We start from the raw sequence: 25,717 nt of genomic DNA, 5'->3' as shown, positions 1-25,717 counted from the left end.
ATGTACTTTATTTAGTTTTTTTTTTTTTTTTTCCGTCATAGATTCTTGTACATGGTTTAAATGAACATTGCATATCTAGCCACTGAAAGATCACAGCTTGTTAAAAATAGCTTCAAGCCCATGAAAATCATTGCACATGAGACTCGAGAGCAACGCAACTGAATGTAAATTAACGAGTGGAGTGCCAGTTTTCTGAGTGTTAGTTGTGTTCATCATCGTCTTCTCTCTGATTACAAAGTTATCTTCTACTCTGCTTGAAGAAACCTCAGTGAATTGGTAAAATCCCAGACGTTTTGCTCATCTTGAATTGTGACACATACTTGCTTTCATGGAGTATTTAATGAGCTTATCCACTTTGAATATTCAAATTTGCATCAAACCCAACAGAATATGCCAAGACACGATGTTCTGTGACTCTGTCAAATTGTGACTCTGTCTTTGCTACCTGCAAATAAATGCTGAAAATTACATCGAAAGCTACCTCCAAACAGTTTCTTCTGAATAATTGTACAATGAAAGGTACTACAGATATTTCAATCATCTGTTCTTATTTCTTCAAGAAGAAGGTCGTCTCTTTATCTGCTACTCCAAACCCAAATCATGTTCTGTTTCCTCAATTACAGATCTTCGCCAGTTTCGTTGCTACTTCTGATTTCAATCTTTGGGCTTAGCCGCTCCCATCATTTCGAACCAAGATATAGGTTCCACATCTGTTCAGCGCCAAGTAATATCACAACCAACTCTAATCTGGGTTCAGATCTCATTGGCATACTGGGTTCTTTATCCGAAGCTTCCTCCGACAGCTTCTACAATAGAACATTCAATGGAATGTACGGCCTCGTACTCTGTCGTGGAGATATTTCCAACGATTACTGTCACAGTTGTGTCAGTACCGCAAGCAGAGATGTAAGGGATCGATGCCCTTTAAGAGTAAACGCCACAATATGGTACGATGAGTGCATGCTTAGATACTCAGACAAGAACTTCTTGGGAACTGTAGAGATCTCCCCGAGATTCCTCATGGGCGATTCAGGGAACCAGACATCGCCAGATGATAGTAATATTGATGGGTCTGCTCTGTTGTCTCAGATGGCCAGTGAAGCCTCAGTGTTACCGATGATGTACAAGGCAAACAAGTTGCATGGGACTGGCTATGGATTGGTTCAGTGCACAAGGGATCTCAACAGTAGCGCGTGTTGTAAATGTTTGATGGCTCTGTTGGAGGAGATCGGGCAGGTTTACAAAGGGAGAGTGGGGTGGAGAATTTTGAGCCCAAGTTGTAGCATAACGTATGAGAAATATCTTTTCTATTCTCTATCAGCTTCGCCTCAAGGTGATTCAAATCTTATAATTTTTTTGTTTCGTTTGCTAAATTCTTCAACATCTTATAATTTTATACTAAACCAAGCAGGATTGAGCGCCAAAGTGATTGCAGTAATCATTATATCAACAGTTGCAGCAGTAGCATTTCTTGCAAGTCTGTTGTATTGTTTACTTCTGTCAAAGAAGAGAAGACAGCGTAAGAAAATTAAAGATTTTACGTTTAAACTGCACTTATGAAGCTTTGATTCAAATAAAACATTATGATATCAAATTCATAGATCCAGAGATGGACACAGGTGAACAAGTTCTGTTGCAAAATTTGGGAGATGCTAAGTCTGCAGAATTGATGAAGCAAGATTTGCATTCAAGAGATGGAGACAATGATGAAGAGATGCATTACTTCAGTTTCATCACCCTACAGGCTGCCACAAACAACTTTGCAGATGCAAATAGACTTGGAGAAGGCGGGTTTGGCCCGGTTTTCAAGGTTAACTATTGAATCCTAAGATTAAATATGTTGAAATGGTTTAACGATACTAATATGAGCTTAAGAAGTGGCATGATGTACATATAACAAAGAACAATTATCTGGTCCTTTGTTCATAACTACTGTGAGATCCTACATCGATTGGAGAGGAGAACGAAACATTCCTTATAAGGGTGTGGAAACCTCTCCCTAACAGGACAATATCTGCAGTGGGCTTGGGCTTGGGCGGTTACAACTACAAGTTATCCCTGTGCTATTTGCTGCTTTCTTTCTGTTTCCTAAGTTTTCAATTCATCCAGGGAAAGCTGATGAATGGGGAAGAAATAGCTGTAAAAAGACTGTCAGTGAAGTCAAGCCAAGGTCACGATGAGTTCAAGAATGAAGTCATGGTCATAATGAAGCTTCAACATAAAAATCTGGTCAAGCTTTTGGGATGCTGTCTGGAGGGAGAGGAAAAGCTCCTTGTCTATGAGTACATGGCAAACACTAGTCTAGATGCCTTATTATTTGGTCAGTTTACTTTCCATTCTTCATATATATGCTTTTTGCCCCATTGGAGTCAAACACAAAGGTTCATTATCAGGAAAATTTCATCTCCTATTCTTCATTCTGCAATGCAGATCCAGTTAAATGCAAACAACTCGATTGGCTTAAGCGCAACAACATCATCAATGGAGTTGCAAAAGGAATTCTATATCTGCACGAAGACTCTCGGCTCAAAATCGTTCATCGGGATTTAAAAGCTAGCAATGTGTTGTTGGATGATGAGATGAATGCAAAGATATCAGACTTTGGAACGGCCAGAATATTCGGAGGCAAGCAAGTTGAGGCTAGCACCAACAGGGTTGTTGGCACTTTGTAAGTCATTAAGCATAGAACAATATCAATATGTATCAGGTTTTTGTGAGTAATTGCATCTAATCTTGTCATTCTAATCACTTCTACAGTGGATACATGGCACCAGAATATGCAATGGAGGGAGTTTTTTCTGTAAAATCGGATGTTTATAGTTTTGGGATCTTAATGCTAGAAGTGATAAGCGGGAGAAAGAACAGCGGTTTCTTCAAAGTAGACAATGCACAAAGCCTTCTATCACAGGTAAAGATTCTTGGCAAATTCTTAGGTTTTGTTTTTGTGTGGGCAAGATTTTTACAATACACATGAATTGAACAAAATCAGGCATGGCAACTATGGAAGGAAGGCAGAGAAGAGGAAATGGTTGATCCGAACCTGGTTGGAGATTGTTCTTTAAGCGAAGCTCTAAGATGGATCCAAATCGGGCTCCTATGCGTACAAGAAGACCCTAACATCAGACCGACCATGTCAATGGTCGTTCTAATGCTTGGAAGCAAATCGATTCCTCTTCCTCAACCGTCGAAACCTCCATTCTTTCCGATTGGCTTTCCGGCGTCCGCCGGTCAATCTTCAACGACCTTACTGGGAACGGGGTATCTCTCTACACAATCGTCTACCACAGCTTCTATCTAGTTATACGGTTGAGTGGGTCCATGTAGCTCAGAAACTTGCCCATCGTCTTCTTCCTTGCGCAAGTCCACGGTCTTCTGGATCTGGACCGTATTAAACACAAGTCGTGACGGAGTTAGAGCCCATTTTCTTGTCTGTTGACTCAGTCATGATCTTCAACTGTTCAACCACGCTATGGAAATTGTTTGCTACGGCAATTATTTTACTTTTAAAATGACCTCTTTTGGTCGTAAATTTACTTCCTCCCATACACATATATAAATTAAATAAATAGAAGATGCACGTGTTAGACGAACACGTGTTTTATTGGGGAACTAACTCAGTTACCGAGTAAGAAGGATTCCGCCAACTCTCCACAATGGTATGATATTGTCCACTGCTCTCATGGCTTTGCTTTTGGGTTTACCTAAAGAGTATTCTTTAATTATAAACTCATAATTATTCCCTAAATTAGCCGATGTGAGACTTTTATCATCAAACAACATGAACGCGATGAGAACCTACGCATAGGTAGCTTCTTGAGTATAATTTTTATATTCATCCTTCATATATTTTCCTTTTCAGGTGCGTGATGCTACGAGCCGAGAGAGGGCGTGTTTGAGAGACATGGAATGTCACAAAAGAACGCATATCTCGAGACGTCAATTCGATTTTTTATTATTATTATTTTTTTTTATTCATTGTAATGAAACTCTCTTCTATTGAAATAAATGGTTTTCATTTTTTATGTCTTTTCAAATATTTCTTGCGCGCACAGTACGTTCATGTCGTTTTGAGTCATAATTTTATTATAAAATTTGAGTAGCAATAGGTTTAGGTTAATAATACTTTTCCTCTATAAACATTCCTATAAATAACCATTTAATGGCTAAGTCGTGCTTAGCCATTTGATGTCTTACGATTTTCTCATTAATTGAAATCAAGACAATTATAAAGACAAGACTTTGACCAGTTGAAGGAATCAACTAACATAAGTGGGTGATGATAATCTAACGAGGATGGAGCTCCGTAACTGAAATATCATTCCTCGAAAGTTGAACGGACACGCATTCGCAACTAGTTCTATCAATGTTGGATTCATTGGTGGCACTATCCACGAAGAATGCTGGTTGAGAAGGTATCGGGAGAGTGAGAGAAGAACTACCTAGCATCATAACCACTGATCCGATTGTTGGCCGATTGCTTACATTTTCTTGAACACATAATAGTCCAATGTGAATGCATCTTATCATCTCAATCTTTGAACCAACTCTAAGGGTTGAATCTATGATATTTGTTGCTGTTCCTCCTCTCCAGTTTGTCCATACCTATAAGAAAATCCACAATGTTCACCTGATATTAGCACTTGGAGAACATACACTATCGATAGCTGCTTGAAGCATTTTCATGCACGGAGATTTAAAATCATATACTTACAATGCGGGTGAGATCTTCGAAATATTCTCCCTCTTTTAAATAATTGTTCTTCTTACCGCTCAAAATCTCAAGAACCAAAATACCAAAACTAAAGACATCAGATTTGACTGAGAATTGTCCATGCATTACATACTCGGGAGCCATATAGCCACTGCAACAAAAAATAAATAAATAAATAAATAAATAAATAAATAAATTACTTTTTTTTAAATGCATTGTAAGAGGATGATTGCAGTAATGATACTCACTATGTTCCCACAATTCTACTTGTATTGCCGTGAGTCTCATCAACTTGGAACAATTTTGCCATACCAAAATCAGCAATTTTTGGATTCATTTTTTCGTCCAACAAAATATTACTAGCTTTGAGATCACGGTGTATGATTCGAAGGCGAGAATCTTCATGCAGGTAAAGAAGTCCTCGTGCAACACCATTTATGATTTTGAATCGTCTTTCCCCATCTAAAAACGTCCTTTTTCCAAAGTCTAGATAGTCATAGATTGTGTCAATAATATGAACAGATGACTTTTTCAAATGTGATGCACAAAGTGAATGGAAGAAGAAAAAGGTAGAAAATGAGTATACCAAATATGAACTGATCAAGGCTGGCATTTGGTACAAACTCATATATGAGAAGTCTTTCAGTTCTTTGCAAGCAAAATCCCAGCAGCCTAACCAAGTTCCGATGTTGAAGCTTGACCACCAAAAGGACTTCATTTTTGAACTCAATATCTCCTTGTCGTGAATTATTTGCAAGTCTCTTCACTGCTATACGTTGTCCATTGGTTAGCTTACCCTTGTAAACAGCTCCAAATCCACCCTGTCCGAGCTTGTTTTCACTTGAGAAATCGTTTGTTGCAACTTTAATGGTCTCAAAATCAAATTGAATCGTCTCCACATTGCTAATTTCGTCGGTGGTGTCTCCAATATGAATACCTGAACGTAGATTAGGAAATGAACCTCAATTCTCAAGAACTACACGATCAAAAAGAACACTGCCCATCTAAGAAAACAGAGGATTCATAAACCACTCACCTTCCAATTTGTCGGCTGTTCTTTTGATCTTCCGTTTCCTCAACCTCACAATGATGAAAATGGCAACAACGAGAACGATGGCTGAAACGATGGACACCACAACGATAACAATAGTTCTACTAGAATTTCCTACAAAAGAAATTTAGATCGGAGGCTATGTTAGCGTTTATCTAACAGAGTTTCCACAAACCCATCTGCTAATACGTAGTTGTGATTTCGTTGACTGTAAATTCAGGAAGAACCCACCAAAAAGAAAAGGTTTTTGAGCATGTGAACAACGATACCTGGCGTTGGAGAAGAACCAGCAGGGGGCGGCGGCGGCGGCGGGGGCAGAGTGTTGTAGAAAAGATCATTAGTCTCGTATCTCAAAAAACAGCTGGTCGAAAATACCCTCGTTCCCATACTTCCATTTGGAACTCTTTGAGCGGCCTTCATAAGACAATTATTGCAATCCACAGAGGACAAATCGGGAGTACATTGAAGAAACCCAAATATGGTGTCCAAATTGGTGGCTGCAATTTCCCCCACAGCGAATTTGTGTCTAGAATCCCCAGCCGCAGCCCGGTTTCTGAGTGTTTGTAACAAGCGGCTTAGCGCTAGATTGTAGCCACCAATGTCTGATGCTTTCCGACCCCAAATGAAAACTGGGTCGAGCACTTTATCATTCCGAATGCCAAATATGGATGTATTTGAGTAACGAATCATGCAAACGGTGTACCATCCGACAGCCTCCTTCTGGTTTGGACAATCCTGTAGAATCCTTCGAGTCGAAGTCACGAGACAGCTCCTGCATTTTTCCACCGTCAGATCAGCCAGACAAAGGGCAATAGCGTTCACCCTGTCGGGTTGCTCTCCAGCTGAGAAATTGTAAAACCCATAATCTATTTGGGTGTTGGAGGCGATGGAGGAAAGAAGGGTATCGAGATTTTGCCTGTAAGTGCTGTTGGTGGTGTAGTTGGCGGTGTTTGAACATGAGTGGGCCTTGATATCTATTTGAGAAATGGCGATGGAAGCCATGAACATGAGAATGAAGGAGAGGAACAAAAGGGGTTTGAAATTGCCCATCTCTAATTTGATTTTCCTTCTCTCAAAATGCATTCCATTTTTAACGTAAACTTGCTGAACTTCTGAGTGGTGTAAACGTTAGTAAAGTCATTCTTCACCCACACAGCCGCAGGAGACGTCTTTTTCTATTTTCTAAATGATTAAATTGACCATAAACGTGTAAATAATATTTAAATATAATATTTGTGCAATGGAAGACTAAATATCCTCAATATTTGCGTGAAATATGATATATATGATAAACCATAAATTTAAACTAAAGATTATTGAGAGTTACTCTCATTTATTGGAATCAAGACAAATTATAAACACAAGACTTTGAGCTATTGCACGGAAATAAATGTTGAACATAACTCTACGTGGGAAACACTCACACACTTTATCTTACAAAACACTTCAGTAGAAACTACTACTCGGGATTTCTTGGGATGATGAAGTGAGTAAGGTGAGAGTCAATCTATTCCTAAAATTTCTCAACTTTTTCTAAAATACCTGATCATTTTCCTAAATTTATTCCTAAAATTCTAAATTATTTTCATAAATACAGTCACTCGTGTCATTTTCTTAACATAGATATAGTCACTTATACCATGGTTGGGCTATGGATGATATTTTAACAATAAACTAGTAGTGTTTTTGTAAACCGTTTGCAAGAAGTGATTAATATAGGTGGGCGATGATGATCTAACGAGGATGGAGTTCTGTAATTGAAATTTCATTTCTCGAAAGTTGAACGGATGCGGATTCACTGCCAGTTCCATTGGTGTCGGATTCATTGGTGGCACTATGTAGGAAGAATGCTGGTTGAGAGGGTACTGGGAGAGTGAGAGAAGAACTACCTAGCATCATAACCACTGATCCCATTGTTGGTCGATTGCTTACATTTTCTTGAACACATAATAGTCCAATGTGAATGCATCTTATCATCTCAATCCTTGAACCAACGCGAAGGGTTGAATCTATGATACTTGTAGTTGTTCCTGCCCTCCAGTTTGTCCATACCTATAAGAAAATTCATATACGGTTGTTACCTGCTTGAAGCATTTTCATGCACGGAGATTTAAAATCATATACTTACAAAGCTGGTGAGATCTTCGACATGCTCTCCCTCGTGAAAATAATTGTTCTTCTTACCGCTCAAAATCTCAAGAACCAAAACACCAAAGCTGAAGACATCGGATTTTACAGAGAACTGTCCATGTACTACATATTCCGGAGCCATATAGCCACTACAAAAAATAATAACACAATGAATTAGGTTGACAATATTAAAAAGTTAAAAATATGGGAAAAATGAAAATAAACAAGCTTGGACTTACTAAGTTCCCACAATTCTGCTCGTATTGCCTTGAGTCTCATCAACTTCGAACAATCTTGCCATACCAAAATCAGCAATCTTTGGATTCATTTCCTCGTCCAACAAAATATTACTAGCTTTGAGGTCACGATGTATGATTCGATGACGAGAATCTTCATGGAGGTAAAGAAGTGCTCGTGCAATGCCATTTATGATTTTGTATCGTCTTTCCCAATCTAAAAGTGTCCGCTTTCCAAAATCTACATGTAAATAATTATAAGAAAGGATGGTAACTTTCCAAACAAGAGTAGGACCAAAGACAAAAAAAAGAAACAATGTCACACCAAATATGAAGTTGTCAAGGCTGCCATTAGGGACAAACTCATATATAAGAAGCCTTTCGCTCCCTTGCAAACAGAACCCAAGTAGCCTAACCAAGTTCCGATGTTGAAGCTTGACCACCAAAAGGACTTCATTTTTGAATTCAGCATCCCCCTGTTGTGAATTACGTGCAAGCCTCTTCACTGCTACATGCTGTCCATTTGGCAGCTTACCCTGATCATATCAGCAGCTAAGTTTCTAGTTTGAATTCAGCATCCCCAAATTCATTTCATACCTTATAAACAGCCCCAAATCCACCCTGTCCCAGCTTGTTTTCACTTGCGAAGTCATTCGTTGCATCTTTAATGCTTCCAAAATCAAATTGAATCATCTCCATAATGCTCATTTCATCAGCAGTGTCTCCAAAAGATGCACCTAAGCATAGATTATTAGCACATCAATATGAACATAAACAAAATGCTTCACAATCAAAGCATCTAAACAGAGGATCCATACCTCCAAAATTGTCTAATCGTCTTCTGTTCTTTATCTTCCTCAATCTGAAAATGATGAAAATGGTAACCATTAGAGTGATAGCAGAAACGATGGCCACCCCAATGGTTACAACAGTTCTACCATTATTGCCATGATTTCCTGACAACAAAGAGAAAGACCAAAAAGCTAAATAATATGGTATAAGCTTTTGGATTAAATAATGACGTCAATTTGTTCTCCCACAAATGATACCGGGTTTTGGAGGCGGCGGAGGCGGCGGAGGAGGCGGAGGAGGCGGAGACAAAAGAGAGATATAGATGGGGTGGATTTCAAAATTGAGTTGACAGCTAGTGGCAAGTAATCTGGCACCTAAGCTGCCATTGCAACAACTAAAAAAAGATGCTTGAAGCTGATCGAGACAGTTAAAACAGTTCAAATAAGACAAATCCGGGAAACAATCGACCAAGCCATATATGGTATACGTGCTGGGAAATGGAACCTTCTGGTCGCCCCCAGCAGACTTGTGAACAGAACTCCCCGACGCAGCCACTCTCTGCAGCCGATCAAACAAACTCCTGAGTGCCTCATTGAACCCATCTGGGTCTTCCGCTCTTTGAGTGTTCCAAAACAACATCTTCACGTTGCTGTCTCCAACGCCGTAAATAGCGTTATTCGAGTAACGAATTTGACAATCCTCGTACCATCCCTCTGCCTCTTTCTGATTTGGGCAACTTTCAGAAATCCTACGCGTTGAGTTCTTCACACAGCTTCGACATTGCTCCAACGCAACACCACCACGACAAAGAGCCAAACCGGTAGCTCTGTCGGGATCTTCACCGGAGGTAGCGTTGTAGAAACCATAATCCACTTGGGTATTGGAGGAAATAGACGCAAGTACGGCGTCCAGATTTCTCTTGAAAAGGCTGTCGGCGGTGTAATTGGCTTTGTTTGAACAAGTGTGGAACAAAAATTCCGGCTGAGAAATTGTCGGAAACATGAAGGAGATGAACAAAATCGTTTTGGAATTGAAGATGAAGATGCCCATCTCTAATTCCCTTCCAAAAAAGCTGGTAAGAAGAATACTGTTTCTTATTATAAAAAATTGAAAATTAAAAATCAAACATATACACTATTTTCACCTAACATGAAAATAACTTAATTGCCATAATGTAAATACAATCGATCAAGAAGTCGGAGGTTCGAGTAGATCTAACGAGGGGGGAGCTGGTTGAGTGAAGCTTCATTGGATACCGATTGGAGGGGTAGGCTTTCAGAATGGGTGGCTTCATTCATTTCCAACCATCGGTTTGCCTTCGATTGTGTGCTGGATTCGTCAGTAATGCTGCTATGCATGAAGAATGCTGGTTCCGATGGCACAGGGAGAGTGAGAGAGAAGCTACTGAGCATCAAAACAACTGATGCCATCGTGGGACGATCTGCTGCGTTCTCTTGAACACACAATAATCCAATGTGAATACATCTCAACATCTCGACACTTGAACCAACGCTCAGGGTCGAATCTATCACATTTTTACTTGTTCCAGCCTTCCAGTTTTTCCATGCCTATGAACAATCACAAATACCAATCAGCCATTCGATATTGATCGGATGCTCATAAGGATCGAAGAGAAAATAAGATTACGAAATACTTACAAAGCTCGAGAGATCTTCTATCTTTTCTCCATTACGAAAGCAATTGTTTTTCCTTCCACTCACGATTTCAAGAATCAAAACGCCAAAGCTAAAGACGTCTGATTTTACTGAAAATTGGCCGTGCATCAAATACTCCGGAGCCATATACCCACTGCAAAAGTAATGACAATACAATAAAAAAGTGCTCGTATATATGTTATAAAGAAAAATAAACAAATTCGTATTTCTACTTACTAAGTTCCCACAATTCTACTTGTATTGCCTTGAGTCTCATCTACTTCGAACAATCTAGCCATACCAAAATCAGCAATCTTTGGATTCATTTCCTCATCCAACAAAATATTACTAGCTTTGAGATCACGGTGTATGATTCGAAGACGAGAATCTTCGTGAAGGTAAAGAAGTCCTCGTGCAACACCATTTATGATTTTGGATCGTCTTTCCCAATCTAATAACTTCCTTTTTTCAAAATCTACATAGTCATCCATATATATAAAGATAGATTGTGTCAATCATATGAACAGATGACTTTTCCAATGTGATGCATAAAGTGAAAGGAAGAAGAAGAAGAAGGTAGAAAGTGAGTATACCAAATATGAACTGATCAAGGCTGGCATTTGGTACAAACTCATATATGAGAAGTCTTTCAGTTCTTTGCAAGCAAAATCCCAGCAGCCTAACCAAGTTCCGATGTTGAAGCTTGACCACCAAAAGGACTTCATTTTTGAACTCAACATCTCCTTGTTGTGAATTATTTGCAAGTCTCTTCACTGCTATTCGTTGTCCATTGGGTAGCTTACCCTTGTAAACAGCTCCGAATCCACCCTGTCCGAGCTTGTTTTCACTTGAGAAATCGTTTGTTGCAACTTTAATGGTTTCAAAATCAAATTGAATTGTCTCCACACTGCTAATTTCGTCGGTGGTATCCCCAATATGAATACCTGAACGTAGATTAGGAAATGAACCTCAATTCTCAAGAACTACACGATCAAAAAAACACTGCCCATCTAAGAAAACAGAGGATTCATAAACCACTCACCTTCCAATTTGTCGGCTGTTCTTTTGATCTTCCGTTTCCTCAACCTTAAAATGATGAAAATGGCAACAACGAGAATGATGGCAGAAACGATGGACACCACAACGATAATAATAGTTCTACTAGAATTTCCTACAAAAGAAATTTAGATCGGAGGCTATGTTAGCGTTTATCTAACGAGTTTCCACAAACCCATCTGCTAATACGTAGTTGTCATGTCGTTGACTGCGAATTCAGGAAGAACCCACCAAAAAGAAAAGGTCGAAGTGGTGAAATATGTTTAGGAAAGTGAAGAACGATACCTGGCGTTGGAGGCGGAGGCGGCGGAGGCGACATGGGTGAGGAAGGAGCAGAACCAGCAGCGGGCGGCGGCGGCAGAGTGTTGTAGAAAATATCATTAGTCTCGTATCTCAAAAAGCAGCTCGTCGAAAATATCCTCGTTCCTGTACTTCCATTTGGAACTCTTTCAGTGGCCTTCATAAGACAATTATTGCAATCCACAGCGGATAAATCGGGAGTACACTGAAGAAACCCAAATATGTTGTCCAAATTGGGTGCTGCAATTTCACCCACAGCGAATTTGTGTCTAGAATCCCCAGACGCAGCCCGGTTTCTGAGTGTTTGTAACAAGCTGCTGAGTGCTTTATTGAAGCCATCTATATCTGATGCTTTCTGACCCGAAACAAAAGCTGGGCCAATCACTCTATCATTCCCAATGCGAAATATGGATGCATTTGAGTAACGAATCATGCAATCGGTGTACCATCCGATAGCCTCCTTCTGGTTTGGACAATCCTGTAGAATCCTTCGAGTCGAAGTCGCGAGACAGCTCCTGCATTTTTCCACCGTCAGATCAGCCAGACAAAGGGCAATAGCGTTCACCCTGTCGGGTTGCTCCCCAGCTGAGAAATTGTAAAACCCATAATCTATTTGGGTGTTGGAGGCGATGGAGGAAAGAAGGGTATCGAGATTTTGCTTGTATATGCTGTTGGTGGTGTAGTTGCCGGTGTTTGAACATAAGTGGGCCTTGATTTCCATTTGAGAAATGGTGAAAGAAACGAAGAAGATGAGAATGAAGCAAAAGAAGAGAAGGGATTTTGGGGTTCCCATCTCTTTGTCCTCGGTCTGTAAACAGAGTTCTTGAGAGAAAGCTATGTGTTAAAGCGATCTAAAAACCCCTCATTGCCGTGGGAGTCAATGGTTTGGTGAGAGGCGTTAGGCAAGGAGGAGGAAGGAAGTGTCATCGTCGCTTCCCACTTCTCGAAGGCCGCCCACTTTATCTGTCAACTTGCGCACCTTGAGCTGCTAGTTGCGTACAAAACCATGCCTCATTACAAAATTCAACCGCAGTTTAGTCCTCTAATTTCTTACATTATTGGGGTGAGGGTTTGAAAAGGCTAGAAACGAGAGGGCTAATGTATGGGCTTCTTGACCAGTTGGTATGGTTGAATGGGTTATAATTATGGTATGTCAGCCAAGTGGGCTGATTCAACAAATGAATTAAAAATTGTATAAATTATTTATATAATGTGCCAGAGAAGGTGATGGGAGACTTATCCACGTCAGCCGGACTCGAATTGCTCAGCGAAAAGGATATATCTGCGAGTTTTGACCGGACTTCTCTTCCGACGGCCCACTTTTGTTGACTATTTTGCCAATTGACCAAATAATTCTTCAATTTCAATTTTTTATTCCGTTAGGTATGGCTACCTAGCTGTGTTTAACACAACCATGAACTGTTCGATTTCACAATTCATTCTCTTTATTATTAACTTCAGGTTTGAGATCTAGTGTTTTCGCCGGTCAATATAGAATCTTAGAATCCATCCTATTGGGATCAACGTTTCAATTGGTGCGCTGTTCGATTTTGCAATCCAACTCCCTTTGAAGCTAGCGTTCTCGTCAATCAATGTGGGATCTTACAATCCACCCCACTGGGAGCTAGTGTTCCAGTTGGCACACCGCTCGATCTCGCAATCCAATCTCCTTTGGGGCCAGCGTTCTCGCCAATCGATGTGGGTTCTCACAATCTACCTTCTTTGGAAGCCCAGTGTCACAATCGCACTCTTGATGCTAGCGAACTTGTGATTGTGCGGTACTCACTTTCCAACGACAAGTGAGCTAAGCCAATTCGTTATTACGTCGTCTACGGTCAAGCGACGTATGCTCGAGCCTCTGGCCTTGGTTTAAGAAGAAAGTTTTAGAAAACAAAGGCAGAGAGAGATTTTGAAAGAGACGTTATATATGCAAGCAAGAGAGTAACAACAACGACTCTATGTATATAACTATTGGTAGGGAGAAGTTGACAACTAGTCATATCCCCCTATAGTACATTTCGAGGCATTTCATGTTTGGCAAACCTAGACATGATTTTTCCAAAACGTCATACTCCCTAGAAATACAAAAGTAAAACACTAGAACATGCAAAGACATAAAGGATTTGGCTTGTTATGGGCATACGGCCATGGGCAACACGCATTGGACGAGCATGACCGCGACACCCAAGCGTCCTAGCTGCCACACCACTCAATGTCTGTCTTTGATACCATTTGAAATAGTCTAAGTTCACCGCTAGCAAATATTGTCGGTGTTTGACTTATTATGTATTACGGTCAGCCTCACAGTTTTAAAACGCGTTTACTAAAAAGAAGTTTTCACACTCTTATAAGAAATGTTTTGTTTCCCTCTCCAACCGATTTGGGATCACACAATCCACTTTTAGGGCGCAACGTCTTCACTGACACAACTATAGATTCATGTAGTTTCGTAATTTTATGTAATAATGAAATTTATTAGGTTAGAAAATAGTCTGGTTTCCAAACTTGTTCTATAAGTAACAATTTAGTCAACAATTTAATACCCACAAATTTTATCTTTTAGGTAATTGAATTAAGAAACATTATAATCACACCTTACCAAATTAAAATAATTAAAATAATTAAAATATAAGATTGATATGAAAGAGACCAGAGGTATGCTGATTTCTGACCGTTATGTTATTATCTTGTAGCACTGTCTACTCCGTCGAACAATTTTTAAAAAAACTGAAGGCAGACCTGTCAACATGGAAAAGATGGTGTCGTGTCAAATTCTCAACCGTTCTAAAAAAAACGGTAAAAGATGTCTATGGCGGCGGAGGCAGCGGCAGCGGCAGCGGCAACGGTGGGGTTATGGCATAGATTCCTCTTCACTTCTATTTGGGAAATGATAGTAGAAACCCATTCCTGCATCCACGTTTTGGGATCGTTGCTCAAATCAAAACCCCACGTCGTAACTCATCTGAACCACCGTGTATTCAAGGCGGAGCTACCCTCTCTAATTTTTCTCCAAAATAATTGCTTAATCAAAAATTAAATTATGGGTATATTATCATATAAGGACAAATCAACTTCCAAACTTTATATTATGTAGTGATAATTAGCTTATTATCTTCAGAGTTTATAATTTTTTTATTTTTATATATACTAAATTGCTCACCCGGACAAAATGTCCGTACAATCTTCTTATATGAAAAATATAATTTTTATAACTTTCTACTATGATCAAAATTTTAATTCTAAAGGATAGTTTATTATTATATATATATATATATATATATATATAATATATATATATATATATATATATATATATATCATATTTGATATTTTATTATATGATAAATATTTAGATATTTGTCTCCTTTCATCGGTATCTTTTCCTTTATTACTCTTTCTATATTTCTGTAATTTATTTGATTATAAATAGATAATTTTCACACCATTTATGTGGGGTGGATTAAGCAATTTAAATTGAGTGGATTAAACAAATATTCTCATGATATCATAGTCCTTTCGGTTTAACAACTCCAATCTTTTCTTTTGGCTTCTAAATCTTCTATTATTCTTCTCCACCACCACTGCCGGCTTTGACGTTGTAGGGACAGTCACCATGGCTGACGCAGGCGGAGCCGATTGATTACTCTTCGACTCCACCCTATTGACCCTCAAATAATCACCTTTCGTCATACTTTGTACATACAACCTCACCTCACCTTTTCCAACACAATCGGTTTTCCATTAGCCAACATACCCTCTCTCATTTTCTTCCCAATCAACTCTTCATCCTTCACAGAAACCCTAATTTCACGATCCTCATCAGCGTTCTCTTTGAAAATATACGGAATCTCGATAAGCCCATCGATCTTCTGCAGAGATATACCTTTGGAATCTAGGTGCCGCACTGGTCTCTTCGCCAACCAAGTCGCCACCGCCCTTCTTGCCAAAATTGACTCCTTCGCCCACTGTGACGACCCTTTCAGCTTCAAACATCGTCTTTGTCCCTTGCTCTAGGTTTCCCCCTTCTACTTCTTGGGTTAGAAATATTATCACCCTAGCCAAGGTAGCATCGTCACTGAGCGACGATCCCTCTTCATGGGTTAGACATACTCTCACCGAAGCCAAGGCAGTAAATGCATTTTATATTTTAGAGAGTACGTGTGTATTTTAGAGAGTACGTGTGTATTTTATATTTTCAAAATTAGGAATCAGTAAATGCATTATAGTGTTAATTATAGAGAGCAAAGGTGGGTGCAATGAATTATTAATAAATAATTTATTGCTGAGCAAATTAATAAATAAAAAATTGAAGGATGTATGGATAAAAATAAAATAAAAATAAAATAAAAACAAAAAAAAGAGTAAGTTTCATTACTATCTGAGAGATTAAAACCAAGCCCACGTAGCAGTAAATGCGATTTTAAAGAAAAAAAAAAATACTACAAAAATATTTACACTCCCACCTTTACTTCTGCTCTTGTTCTGTATTTTCTAGAAAACAAAAGGAAAAACCATACATTATAACTATATTTTATTTAATGTTTTCTATTTTTAATTAAAAATATTGTTTTTTTTTTTATATCTCCCATCTTATAATATAAACTAAATAAAGAAAGGAGAATTAATACCGGTCATTCCATATGCTTCGTATTTCTCCTAACCTAACCCCATTTTATATATTTTTTATTTATTTATAGAAATCATTTTTAAACGGTTATAAAATATAATTAAACGATAATAGTAATTAACCGTGTAAAAAGTTATGGTAAAACGGTAAAAAGGAATATGAAATTACAAAATGAATTTTTATCAATAAATTAGAGACAAATGGCAAACGCCGAACTCTTCAAATTTCCCGATTCATTCTGTTTCCCTTTTCCTCGGTTTCTTATCGACGCTTCTTCCTCGTTTCTTTCCTCCGCGATTAAATAGATTCGTCTTCATCTGCAAGTTGCGGAAAATCGCAGTGAAAATCAAAATCGATATCAATCAGATATGGATTCGTAGTGTTATCTCTGCGTCTTTGTTGGTATGTAGTTTGTAGCAGTTTACAGGGAGAGAAACGAAGAACGATTCCGCGTTGTTTATCGGATTAATTTCATTTCCCTCTCAATTCTTGAGTTCTTTGTTCACTCTGTTTTTCTCGAACCTGTTACTATAATTTCAATTCATCTTCCTTTTCTTGTTCTTGTTCTTTTTTCAATGGAATTGGCGGAGAATCCAAAGTCGGTAAGCATATTTCTTGTTTTTTCTGAACTAATTTTCGGTTTCGAACTGTTCCATTGCATTTTTTGAGTTCGTCTGTGTGTTTAGTGTTTGCTTTAACTGCTTGTAAATTGAATCGTGTTTTTTGGTTGTTTGGCTCAGGTGATAACTTGTGACGAAGAGAATGGTTCAGAAGAAGCAGTGGTTTCCGATCAAACAAACAGATTTCAGTACAAAACAAAACTCGATAGCTTCATCATCGATATGGACAGTTTTTCCAACAGTAGCAGCAACGAAATTTCTCGGAATTTTAGAATTATAGTAAGTTATTTTTCTTGTTAGATCAATACCACTCTGTATAGATGATATTCACTTATGATTTTAGCTTTCTAAGGTTTGGTAGAGATAGTATTATTTGATTATAAACTCATGATCATTTTCTAAATTAGCCGAGTCTATTGCTTTTTGTGTTTCCCTAAAAAAGAAAAGAAAAAAAAAAAGAAGTAAGTGGTTTAGATGACGGTGGGTTGTTTGTTTATGGAAATTTGCAGAGGAATTTTAGCAGAAAAGGAATGTTACGTGGCGGAAACAAGATGGGCCAAGGTCATGGTGATGGCGATGACACAGGAGGGGACTCCATCTCCCCATTAGGTAAAGTAAATTAAAGCACCAGTTTCGAATGCACGTGCACAACACTAGCAAGTTTCAACAGCACACAAAAACGGACATGAACAATTGAAGCTATATTTTAATTGAATCTCTCACAAATCAACCACAAACCAAAACAGGATTGACATTTTTTTCTTATGCTTTTTTTAAAATTCCCCCATGAAACAATGTCGGGTGTTGTTTATGTTAAAGTAAAAGCAGGGGGTGTGGTAGGAGGAGGGTCGAGCACGGTGGAAAAGCAAGCAGTGGGGATGGGCGAAGAAGTGGGTGGTGTCGGTGGCAACGTCGGCAGTGGAAGGGCGAGCTTCAGAAGAAACAGCTTGAAGCGGTGTCCACAATCTTGGCGCTGGTACTTGGACCCCAGGATGGTTTTTTTGTTGTGCGCCACACTGTAAGCACGTTTGTTTCGTTTTGTTTTTTTAACATACTATTTATGAAGATTTGACACAGTATCAACTCATTAAGAAAAACAAAAACAAAAAAACAGAGCGTCAATTCTTATTTTGGATTTATCTCAAGAACAAACAAAAACAAAAAACCCCACAGCAATAAATCTTAAAAAATAAAGAGCTATGAATTGAGGGGTGAAATAGTTAGGAATGGGTGCAGGTCGTGCGTGGGAACTGTGTTGCTGATATACTTGACGTTTTCACGTGGGCTGATGAAGGAAGGAGAGAGCGAGTTGGAGTGATGGAGGTCAACTGCTCAAACTGTTGTGTAACTTATTTTATCTTACTTACTTTTTTTTCGTGGTAAATGTATAGTATATATATATATAGTATATCACAACATATGATTTGACATTATCATAGTTTTGAAATGAAATTCTATACCACGTGTAATATTTGTCATTGAACTCATAATCGGTTAATATTTAAAAAATATATTAATTATATAATATATTTTAGATATTGGTAATGAGTTAGAATATTTTTATCTTTCTCATTTGTAATATATTTTATTTTATTTTCAAGATTTAATTAGTTTATATTTTTTTTATTATTTGATAGGTATTAGTTGGTATCTTGTATCTTATTTAAATAAATATAATTGAAGATTGAACTTTCGATATCAATTTTATTTTCTCATTCTTAACTTGTTTGGTTGAGTAAAAATATATTCACATTTTTAAGTGGTAGATATTGTGTCATTCATATCGTATAGATTAAGAAAAATGGAGACTGAAATTGGCGGAATAAAAATGAATACTTCTCTAAATTTGATACTTGATAAAATGGAAAAATAATAATAAAAAAAATACTTGTGAAAGTTATTCTCTAAATAAATAAATAAAAACGTTCAAATTTTTAAAGTTTTAATAATATTCTAAAATGTTCGAAAAAAAATCTGAAAAAAAAAATTATAGTTAATTTTTTAAGAAAATTAATTATGACTGGAAAAATACTTTTAAATTTTAATTTTTTTTTATTTTATTAATACCTTTCAATTTTTATGATTTTTTTTTTAAAAGTTGCTTGAGGGATATTTTTTTAAAATTAATACTAAAATGTATTTTTTAATTCTTGAAAAAATTTGTAAGTGTCTTTTTAGTTTTTAAAAAAGCTTCCTCTTGAAAATTGAAAGTATTTTTTAAACATTTAAAAAAAAAATAAAGATAACGACTTTTGAAATTCAATCATATTTTTTTTAAGGCAAAATAGAGAATGAACTGTAATTTTTTTTTTTATTAATTAATTTAGCGAAAAATAATATTGGAGAAAGAGATGGCAAACGCAGGACCAGGCCCAAAACGGTGCGTTTGAGTGAGAGTCTAGCCACGGCCGCATGTATTCAGTCCGTCGACCGCTTCAGCACTAACAACAAATTCCGTCATTCATCGGGTTACGACGCCGGCAAAACCCCCCATTTTCATCGCCATTCCGACAGATTTTGCAGTATTCCTCTTCTCCGTTCTGGCCTCTCTCCTTTAAGCATCGCCACCATCAGCTTATTTCACCTTTGCCTTCATCAAGCCCTTCTCCTCTCACTCTAAAACGGTCTCCCTGCTCGGCAATGGCTCGCTTCCAGGTCCTGACTTCTCAGCTTACACTGGGATTATTTACTCTTACTATTTTGTGTTATTTGTTTTCTCTAATTACTTTTCTATGTTCTTCTCCGGGAAGAAGGTTGGGTATTTGGTTCCACTTGATAAAAATCTAGAGGAAGGTAATTCGGAGCTAAAGATACCCCTCTCTCAGGGCCCTAATATCATCGGCCGTAGCAACGTTCTCGTTTCTGATAAGAGGATCAGCCGCAAGCATATCACTCTTACCACCTCCACTGACGGTTCTGCTAAACTACTTGTGGTAGCCTACAACTTCCCTCACCTGATACCAAGTTTTGTTGATATAATTTGATGTAGGTTTGCATATGGCGTAATCGCGTGAAGATTTATTTGTTCTAATTGTAGGAAGGTGCAAATCCAGTTGTTATTAATTCTGGTGATGGTAGAAAGAAACTTGGTCCTCGTGAAAGTGTGATACTCCGGGACGGGGAGGTTATAGAACTGATTCCCGGCCATTATCTTTTCAAGTATGCAGCTCATTGTCCCAATACAAGGCCCGATTCTGAGGATTTGGGACAGAAGAGAGTTCGAAAATTGGTGGATGATACAATTTCTGAGAGAAAGGCTAAAGTATTGTCAAAGAGTTGTTAATTTTTGCTTTAATTGATTGTTTTCTTTTCAATGTATTATAATTTTCAATTTGGATCGTTGGGGAATTGAAGATTCTTCATCTTCCCTTCTTTTTTGATGTCGCTATACACTTGTGTAGAGAGTTGAAATGGGAGGCCCTTTGGAGAATCAACAAACTGGGATCTCGCAGTCGAAGAAAGATAATAGCGTGGAGGCCATTCGCAATTTTCATGTTCCCGACGACAAATTGCCCATGACTTTCAGACTTTTGAGTGTTAAAGGCCTGCCACCATGGGCTAATACATCATGTGTGAGGATTAGTGATGTTATACAGGTAGTTAGAGGCATTTTTAATCTTCCTTTTATTGATTGAGTTTTATCACAAATGGCAGCTACTGTGCAACTGAATTAATTATTATATTTTGTTAAGTTTCATATACTCTATTTTGTTCTATTCCCTGTTGTGAAATTGTTTTTCAGTTTGTTGTGTATATTCTATATAGTTAATTTTAGTTTGCATTGAAAATTTGGTTTTTATTTCTCAGGGAGACATTCTCTTTGCCGTCCTGTCAAATTACATGGTGGATATTGATTGGTTAATACCTGGTGAGCTCAACTCTCCCTCCCTCTCTTTGCAAGTGAATTTTTTTTTGCATGTTTTATGCTTCATATTTATGAACTTCCTCCTGGTTCATCGAAGTTGGTCAGTGTAATTTGAGTAATGTGTACACAGACAGCTTATTATCTAGGCCTATATGATATTCATGTTTTTATTGCATTCGGCCATTCATCAGATAAGCAGTTTCTGAATCTAGTTTTGTCATTATTGCTTCTGGTTTTACAAGCATTTTTAATTTTAAGCCAGTCAGTTGTTACCTGACTTCACCTACTAATTTGTTGTGATTCATTTAGTTTTGTCCTTACCATATGTTTTTTTGTACTGTATTTGGTGCAGCATGTCCCACTCTTGCAAAAGTCCCTCACGTGCTGGTTTTTCATGGCGAGGGTGATGGAACACTGGATCATATGAAGGTAGACTGTTTTAATTTAAACTAAATTTACATTTAAGTGGGCAGAATTTAACCGTTGGGTTATATGGATCATAGAGGAAGAAGCCTGCAAATTGGATTTTGCACAAACCACCACTACCCATATCGTTTGGGACTCACCATTCAAAAGCAATATTTCTTGTCTATCCTCGAGGAATAAGAATAGTTGTACACACCGCAAATCTAATCTATGTTGATTGGAACAACAAAAGCCAAGGTTTATGGATGCAAGATTTCCCTTGGAAAGATCAAAATTCCTCTACAAGAGGATGCGCATTTGAAGATGACTTGGTTGACTATCTTAGTGCTTTGAAGGTACACACATAGTTACTAAGAAAAAGCGTGAAAATAGTTAGATATGTGCTTACTACTGTTGAGATAAGACTAAGTTGCTGTAGGATGGTTCTTCTTCTTCAGCATATCGTCCATATTGAAAATTGGAATGCTTAATCTTTTTTCTCTTAATTATTTGCAGTGGCCAGAATTTCCTGCTAATTTTCCAGCACTTGGAAACTTCAATATCAATCCATCGTTTTTCAGAAAGTTTGATTATAGTAATGCAGCGGTACTTGATCAATTACCTAAGTTTGTATTGTTCCATTTCCAGGATCATCTTTTGGTGTTTATTTTGATCTTTTTGACTAATCTATTATATTATGGAGCATACTTGATTTCAGGTTAGATTGATCGCTTCTGTACCTGGATATCATACGGGTCGCCATTTAAAGAAGTGGGGCCATATGAAGCTACGTTCTGTTCTCCAGGAATGTGTTTTTGATAAAGAGTTTAAGCGATCTCCTCTTGTTTACCAGGTAAATTACTAACCTCACTAGTTAATAGAAATGAGTTTTTGTTAATGGACCAGACACTCATAGTGGTACATTCTATTTTGTGCAAAACCATATTTCTCCTGCTATGCAGTGCGGTTTCCATTAATCTTACAGGTCTTGGAATTTATTTCAAAGATAATAAATAAAAATTCTTATGCTCATGTGCCCATCTTTTGTGCCATATTCTAGTTCTCCTCCCTCGGATCGTTGGATGAAAAATGGATGGCCGAGTTTGCAGCATCACTATCATCAGGTTCCTCAGCTGATAAAACACCTCTTGGTCTTGGGGAACCACTAATAGTATGGCCTACTGTGGAAGATGTCAGATGCTCTCTGGAGGTACTACTGAATAGGTTATCATTTGAAACCTCTCTATGATGTTTTCTTCTTTCTTCCCCCTCCAATTTGTTTTTGTTAACTGTGATAATAGTACCTCACCCCACTAAACCCTTGCACGCCCAAATGCTAGCTCTGACAGACCCCCTGAAACTCAAACTCAGAACCTAGGATTGTTGCAAAATTCCAAACACTTACCATTACCAAGAAGGCTTGGGGGCTAAGTAACCCCTGTAAGAAAACCAGAAAGTATGGACTGCACAAAAAACAGGACAACCCCGGGGAAATTCATCAAAACCTGCTTCTTTCTATGTTTCAAATATACTCTGATCGAAAATGAAAATTCATCCGAACAAAAATAAATCCAAATGGCAATAGTTTATTCACCCCTTTAAAACCTTAACTCACTTGCTGATTGAAAAAGAACTCGCCCAAGTGATTAAACTCCTTTGTTTTTGGGTATTTCTCAATATTACCAATTTGACCAAATCAACTTCTGGGCAAAATAAAATTTATCTTCAACCTCAAGATACCACACTGATTAGAGAATTTTCCAAGATACGAAATTGATAGCTCCAATTCTTTGCATCCATGCGATTCAAATATCCTTACTGGATTTGTTTTCCAATCATCCAAAAACTCTTTCTATTATGAAAGATGAACGTAGAAGTGCCTCCATAAAGAGACACAGCTAATCAAGCCATACTGACAATATAATGAGGACATATTTGTAGCTTTCTTATCAGACAATGTCCTCCCTCAATGAAAGGTATTAGAAAGAAAGCCCCTAAATGAAGATGGAACAGAAGCAGTTGTAAACATTTTCTTGTGGAGGAGAGAGAAAAATAGTGGAGATCAGTGCCAAATCCCGCGATCATCATGAAAGCTAACACGAGGCCTCTCCCTTCTAGAATTATATTTATCCAGCAGCTTTTGAATGCATTTTCCCTGATAATTGGCCGATGATGCTTCATCTAGAATTCCAGCGTAATGATGCAAACGGACTCCTGTTTTCTTTGTTTTGTTTTTTATTTTTCGAAGCTGTCCAGAGAGTAACAAATTTGTATTTTTCCTCTGATTTCTTAGTCGAGCTAACTTGGATGACTATTGTGGCATATATCTCCAACTTATTTTGGGAAGATGTACATTTTATAGCACAGTGTTCAGCTCACTCTTTGCTCAAACTACTTCATTTCCCTTTGATAGGGTTATGCTGCTGGAAACGCCATTCCCAGTCCATTAAAGAATGTGGAGAAGGGATTTTTGAGAAAATATTGGGCGAAATGGAAATCATACCATAGTGGCCGATGGTTAGCATATCTTTCTTCATATATATTATTAGTCTTAGACTCGCAAATTTTTAAATATTGTTTCAGCAAAAATATTCCTGATACTTCAGCTTCTTTTACAAAGCATTTGCTCATGATATTATCAAACACCAACTCAAAAAAACTAAATCATCTCGAGGCTGGCTTCCCGTCTCAGAAGAGTATCTTCTCTATGCTATGAGGATTTTGATCAGAGCATTCATACTTTTTCTGTGCTGCAGTCATGCAATGCCGCACATAAAGACATTTGCTCGTTATAATGGTCAGAAACTAGCGTAAGACTTCATACCAGACTAATTAATTCTCCTCTATTAATTGTTAATTTTAAGTGGAATTTTGGTGTAAATATGAAGACATGAGACTTAAACGAGTTTATTGTTAACAGTTGGTTAGTTCTAACATCATCTAACCTCAGCAAAGCTGCCTGGGGAGCACTTCAGAAGAACAATTCTCAGCTAATGATTCGTTCTTACGAGGTACGTCTGTAATGCGAGAGATGGGTCTAGTTGCACATTTCTAGATTTACATATCATCGTTTCTTTTATTAAGATGGGCATGTGCAGTTGACTCCATGATGGATGAGTTTTCGTTGGTTAAGAATTCATTAAATCCTTAGTGATAGATAACCCAATGGATTCACTCATCTTATGACCATCATTTTCGGAGGTTAAAATGTTTTTTGTCTTAAAAAAAAACATTTCAGCTTGGGGTGCTCTTTCTTCCTCAAAAAAGGCCCGATTACAGTTTTTCTTGTACCAAGAGTGGAGGTTCAGCACAGGTAATTCCAAAACCTGGTTCTTGAATAAGTACTTGGAATGCATACAAAATCTTCACAAGGGAAGAAATGAAACAGTGTTTTTTTTTTCTTACTCAATTTACGTTTAGAACAAGTCAAGACCATCAGAAAACTTAGAAGAGAAAACAGAACTGGTGACATTGGCTTGGCAAGAAAACAGGAAAAGAGAATCGTTGTCTGAAGTAATTCAATTGCCTTTACCTTATGAACTCCCTCCTCAGCCATATGGCCCTCAAGGTCAGACAATACTCATTCCTTCATGGTTGCGACATACCTTATTTATTACATATTCTGATTTGTTTCAATCCTATCAGATGTTCCCTGGTCTTGGGATCGTAGGTATACCCAAAAAGATGTCCAAGGTGCGGTTTGGCCACGTCAAGTTCAACTTTATGCTTCCTAGGACTCTTGGTATCCTCTTTCCCACTGTTCTTTTTCATCTTATTATCTCTCTGGAAGTTCGTTGCACGAACTAATTTACATCACACTCATGCTTAGAAAAGGGTGGGAAAGTTGGAAGCAGGAAGAGTTGTTAATTAGACAGTCGGCTTCATGATATTCTTGTATCAACTCCATGTATCCTAGTGAACAAATTTTTTTATGGAATTTTCTCCCTTGCTTCTTTTTCAGTGACATTTTATCGTTGTTCAAAAGATTAGAACTTTGAATCACCACGACTACATGGGATGGAACCATCGTAGTCTGATACAAGCAAGACTATTGCAAACTTACCATATAAAAGCACATAAATCGAATCATCCATGGAAATATGACATTATTGATCAAATTATATTATTGAGATTTAGCCTTATTGGCACAAATTAGGAGATGAGTAGAGTGAAGATCATTTTTATGAACCTTAAACAGAACCAACTAAAATATATATATATATAATTATCAACACTGACAGAAACATTATCTATCTTCTTTTGGGTTCT

General features: G+C 37.7%; 5 protein-coding genes across 13 annotated transcripts; 3 read left to right on the top strand and 2 right to left on the bottom strand.

Annotated features, from left to right (window-relative positions):
- Nucleotides 1-21: 21 nt before the first annotated feature.
- Nucleotides 22-3,613, top strand: LOC111804043 (cysteine-rich receptor-like protein kinase 10). 4 transcript variants are annotated; one of them, XM_023688711.1, is made up of 7 exons: nt 27-1,333; nt 1,412-1,519; nt 1,602-1,810; nt 2,110-2,320; nt 2,431-2,668; nt 2,758-2,908; nt 2,990-3,613. In XM_023688711.1, the coding sequence occupies exons 1-7, from the start codon at nt 601-603 to the stop codon at nt 3,296-3,298; spliced, it is 1,959 nt and encodes a 652-aa protein (XP_023544479.1). In that variant the 5' UTR covers nt 27-600; the 3' UTR covers nt 3,299-3,613. The 4 variants fall into 4 exon arrangements, with proteins under 4 accessions (XP_023544477.1, XP_023544478.1, XP_023544479.1 ...); XM_023688712.1 differs by having other exon boundaries at nt 28-1,333; nt 1,620-1,810; XM_023688709.1 differs by having other exon boundaries at nt 22-1,519.
- A 3,805-nt stretch (nt 3,614-7,418) lies between these two features.
- LOC111804041 (putative receptor-like protein kinase At4g00960) lies at nt 7,419-9,972 on the bottom strand. 2 transcript variants are annotated; one of them, XM_023688708.1, is made up of 7 exons: nt 9,178-9,972; nt 8,947-9,084; nt 8,726-8,865; nt 8,454-8,664; nt 8,132-8,369; nt 7,891-8,041; nt 7,419-7,814 (listed from the first exon to the last, which is right to left on the bottom strand). In XM_023688708.1, exons 1-7 carry the CDS (start codon nt 9,968-9,970, stop codon nt 7,497-7,499), a joined length of 1,989 nt encoding a protein of 662 aa, XP_023544476.1. In that variant the 5' UTR covers nt 9,971-9,972; the 3' UTR covers nt 7,419-7,496. The 2 variants fall into 2 exon arrangements, with proteins under 2 accessions (XP_023544476.1, XP_023544475.1); XM_023688707.1 differs by having other exon boundaries at nt 8,132-8,664.
- A 24-nt stretch (nt 9,973-9,996) lies between these two features.
- On the bottom strand, nt 9,997-12,935 carry LOC111804044 (cysteine-rich receptor-like protein kinase 26). Its single transcript, XM_023688713.1, has 6 exons — nt 11,917-12,935; nt 11,618-11,746; nt 11,169-11,519; nt 10,813-11,050; nt 10,579-10,729; nt 9,997-10,488 (listed from the first exon to the last, which is right to left on the bottom strand). Exons 1-6 carry the CDS (start codon nt 12,722-12,724, stop codon nt 10,135-10,137), a joined length of 2,031 nt encoding a protein of 676 aa, XP_023544481.1. The 5' UTR covers nt 12,725-12,935; the 3' UTR covers nt 9,997-10,134.
- Nucleotides 12,936-16,774: 3,839 nt separating this feature from the next.
- On the top strand, nt 16,775-18,622 carry LOC111804055. Of its 3 annotated transcripts, none has more exons than XM_023688733.1 (5): nt 16,775-17,160; nt 17,299-17,457; nt 17,688-17,787; nt 18,019-18,196; nt 18,415-18,622. In XM_023688733.1, exons 1-5 carry the CDS (start codon nt 17,134-17,136, stop codon nt 18,494-18,496), a joined length of 546 nt encoding a protein of 181 aa, XP_023544501.1. In that variant the 5' UTR covers nt 16,775-17,133; the 3' UTR covers nt 18,497-18,622. The 3 variants fall into 3 exon arrangements, with proteins under 3 accessions (XP_023544501.1, XP_023544500.1, XP_023544499.1); XM_023688732.1 differs by having other exon boundaries at nt 18,007-18,196; XM_023688731.1 differs by having other exon boundaries at nt 17,998-18,196.
- Nucleotides 18,623-19,539: 917 nt separating this feature from the next.
- On the top strand, nt 19,540-25,414 carry LOC111804046 (tyrosyl-DNA phosphodiesterase 1). 3 transcript variants are annotated; one of them, XM_023688716.1, is made up of 16 exons: nt 19,541-19,833; nt 19,932-20,111; nt 20,216-20,440; nt 20,580-20,774; nt 20,986-21,046; nt 21,396-21,472; nt 21,547-21,804; nt 21,965-22,054; nt 22,167-22,301; nt 22,509-22,658; nt 23,862-23,965; nt 24,205-24,258; nt 24,369-24,459; nt 24,687-24,761; nt 24,869-25,016; nt 25,094-25,414. In XM_023688716.1, exons 1-16 carry the CDS (start codon nt 19,819-19,821, stop codon nt 25,180-25,182), a joined length of 1,947 nt encoding a protein of 648 aa, XP_023544484.1. In that variant the 5' UTR covers nt 19,541-19,818; the 3' UTR covers nt 25,183-25,414. The 3 variants fall into 3 exon arrangements, with proteins under 3 accessions (XP_023544485.1, XP_023544484.1, XP_023544483.1); XM_023688717.1 differs by having other exon boundaries at nt 19,540-20,111; nt 24,399-24,459; XM_023688715.1 differs by having other exon boundaries at nt 19,541-20,111.
- The last annotated feature ends 303 nt before the right edge of the window (nt 25,415-25,717 follow it).

Source organism: Cucurbita pepo, chromosome LG10, assembly GCF_002806865.2.
Source record: "Cucurbita pepo subsp. pepo cultivar mu-cu-16 chromosome LG10, ASM280686v2, whole genome shotgun sequence".
Taxonomy (NCBI): Eukaryota; Viridiplantae; Streptophyta; class Magnoliopsida; order Cucurbitales; family Cucurbitaceae; genus Cucurbita; species Cucurbita pepo.
Note: the sequence above shows the minus strand (reverse complement) of the source record. Positions and strands in the feature narration are given on the sequence as shown.

Excerpts from the sequence above, each read along its gene's own strand:
- LOC111804043 (XM_023688709.1), top strand. The coding sequence starts at position 601 with ATGTTCTGTTTCCTCAATTACAGATCTTCGCCAGTTTCGTTGCTACTT. Across the intron at positions 1,520-1,601 it reads GTCAAAGAAGAGAAGACAGC|ATCCAGAGATGGACACAGGT; the intron begins GTAAGAAAATTA and ends TCAAATTCATAG. Across the intron at positions 2,321-2,430 it reads TCTAGATGCCTTATTATTTG|ATCCAGTTAAATGCAAACAA; the intron begins GTCAGTTTACTT and ends TCTGCAATGCAG.
- LOC111804041 (XM_023688707.1), bottom strand. The coding sequence starts at position 9,970 with ATGGGCATCTTCATCTTCAATTCCAAAACGATTTTGTTCATCTCCTTC. Across the intron at positions 8,866-8,946 it reads ACGATTAGACAATTTTGGAG|GTGCATCTTTTGGAGACACT; the intron begins GTATGGATCCTC and ends ATCTATGCTTAG. Across the intron at positions 8,042-8,131 it reads AGCAGAATTGTGGGAACTTA|TGGCTATATGGCTCCGGAAT; the intron begins GTAAGTCCAAGC and ends TATTTTTTGTAG.
- LOC111804044 (XM_023688713.1), bottom strand. The coding sequence starts at position 12,724 with ATGGGAACCCCAAAATCCCTTCTCTTCTTTTGCTTCATTCTCATCTTC. Across the intron at positions 11,520-11,617 it reads AACAGCCGACAAATTGGAAG|GTATTCATATTGGGGATACC; the intron begins GTGAGTGGTTTA and ends ATCTACGTTCAG. Across the intron at positions 11,051-11,168 it reads CCTTGATCAGTTCATATTTG|ATTTTGAAAAAAGGAAGTTA; the intron begins GTATACTCACTT and ends ATGACTATGTAG.
- LOC111804055 (XM_023688731.1), top strand. The coding sequence starts at position 17,134 with ATGGAATTGGCGGAGAATCCAAAGTCG. Across the intron at positions 17,458-17,687 it reads CTCGGAATTTTAGAATTATA|AGGAATTTTAGCAGAAAAGG; the intron begins GTAAGTTATTTT and ends GGAAATTTGCAG. Across the intron at positions 17,788-17,997 it reads GGACTCCATCTCCCCATTAG|TAAAAGCAGGGGGTGTGGTA; the intron begins GTAAAGTAAATT and ends TTTATGTTAAAG.
- LOC111804046 (XM_023688715.1), top strand. The coding sequence starts at position 19,911 with ATGTTCTTCTCCGGGAAGAAGGTTGGGTATTTGGTTCCACTTGATAAA. Across the intron at positions 22,302-22,508 it reads GATCTCCTCTTGTTTACCAG|TTCTCCTCCCTCGGATCGTT; the intron begins GTAAATTACTAA and ends GCCATATTCTAG. Across the intron at positions 25,017-25,093 it reads TCAGCCATATGGCCCTCAAG|ATGTTCCCTGGTCTTGGGAT; the intron begins GTCAGACAATAC and ends CAATCCTATCAG.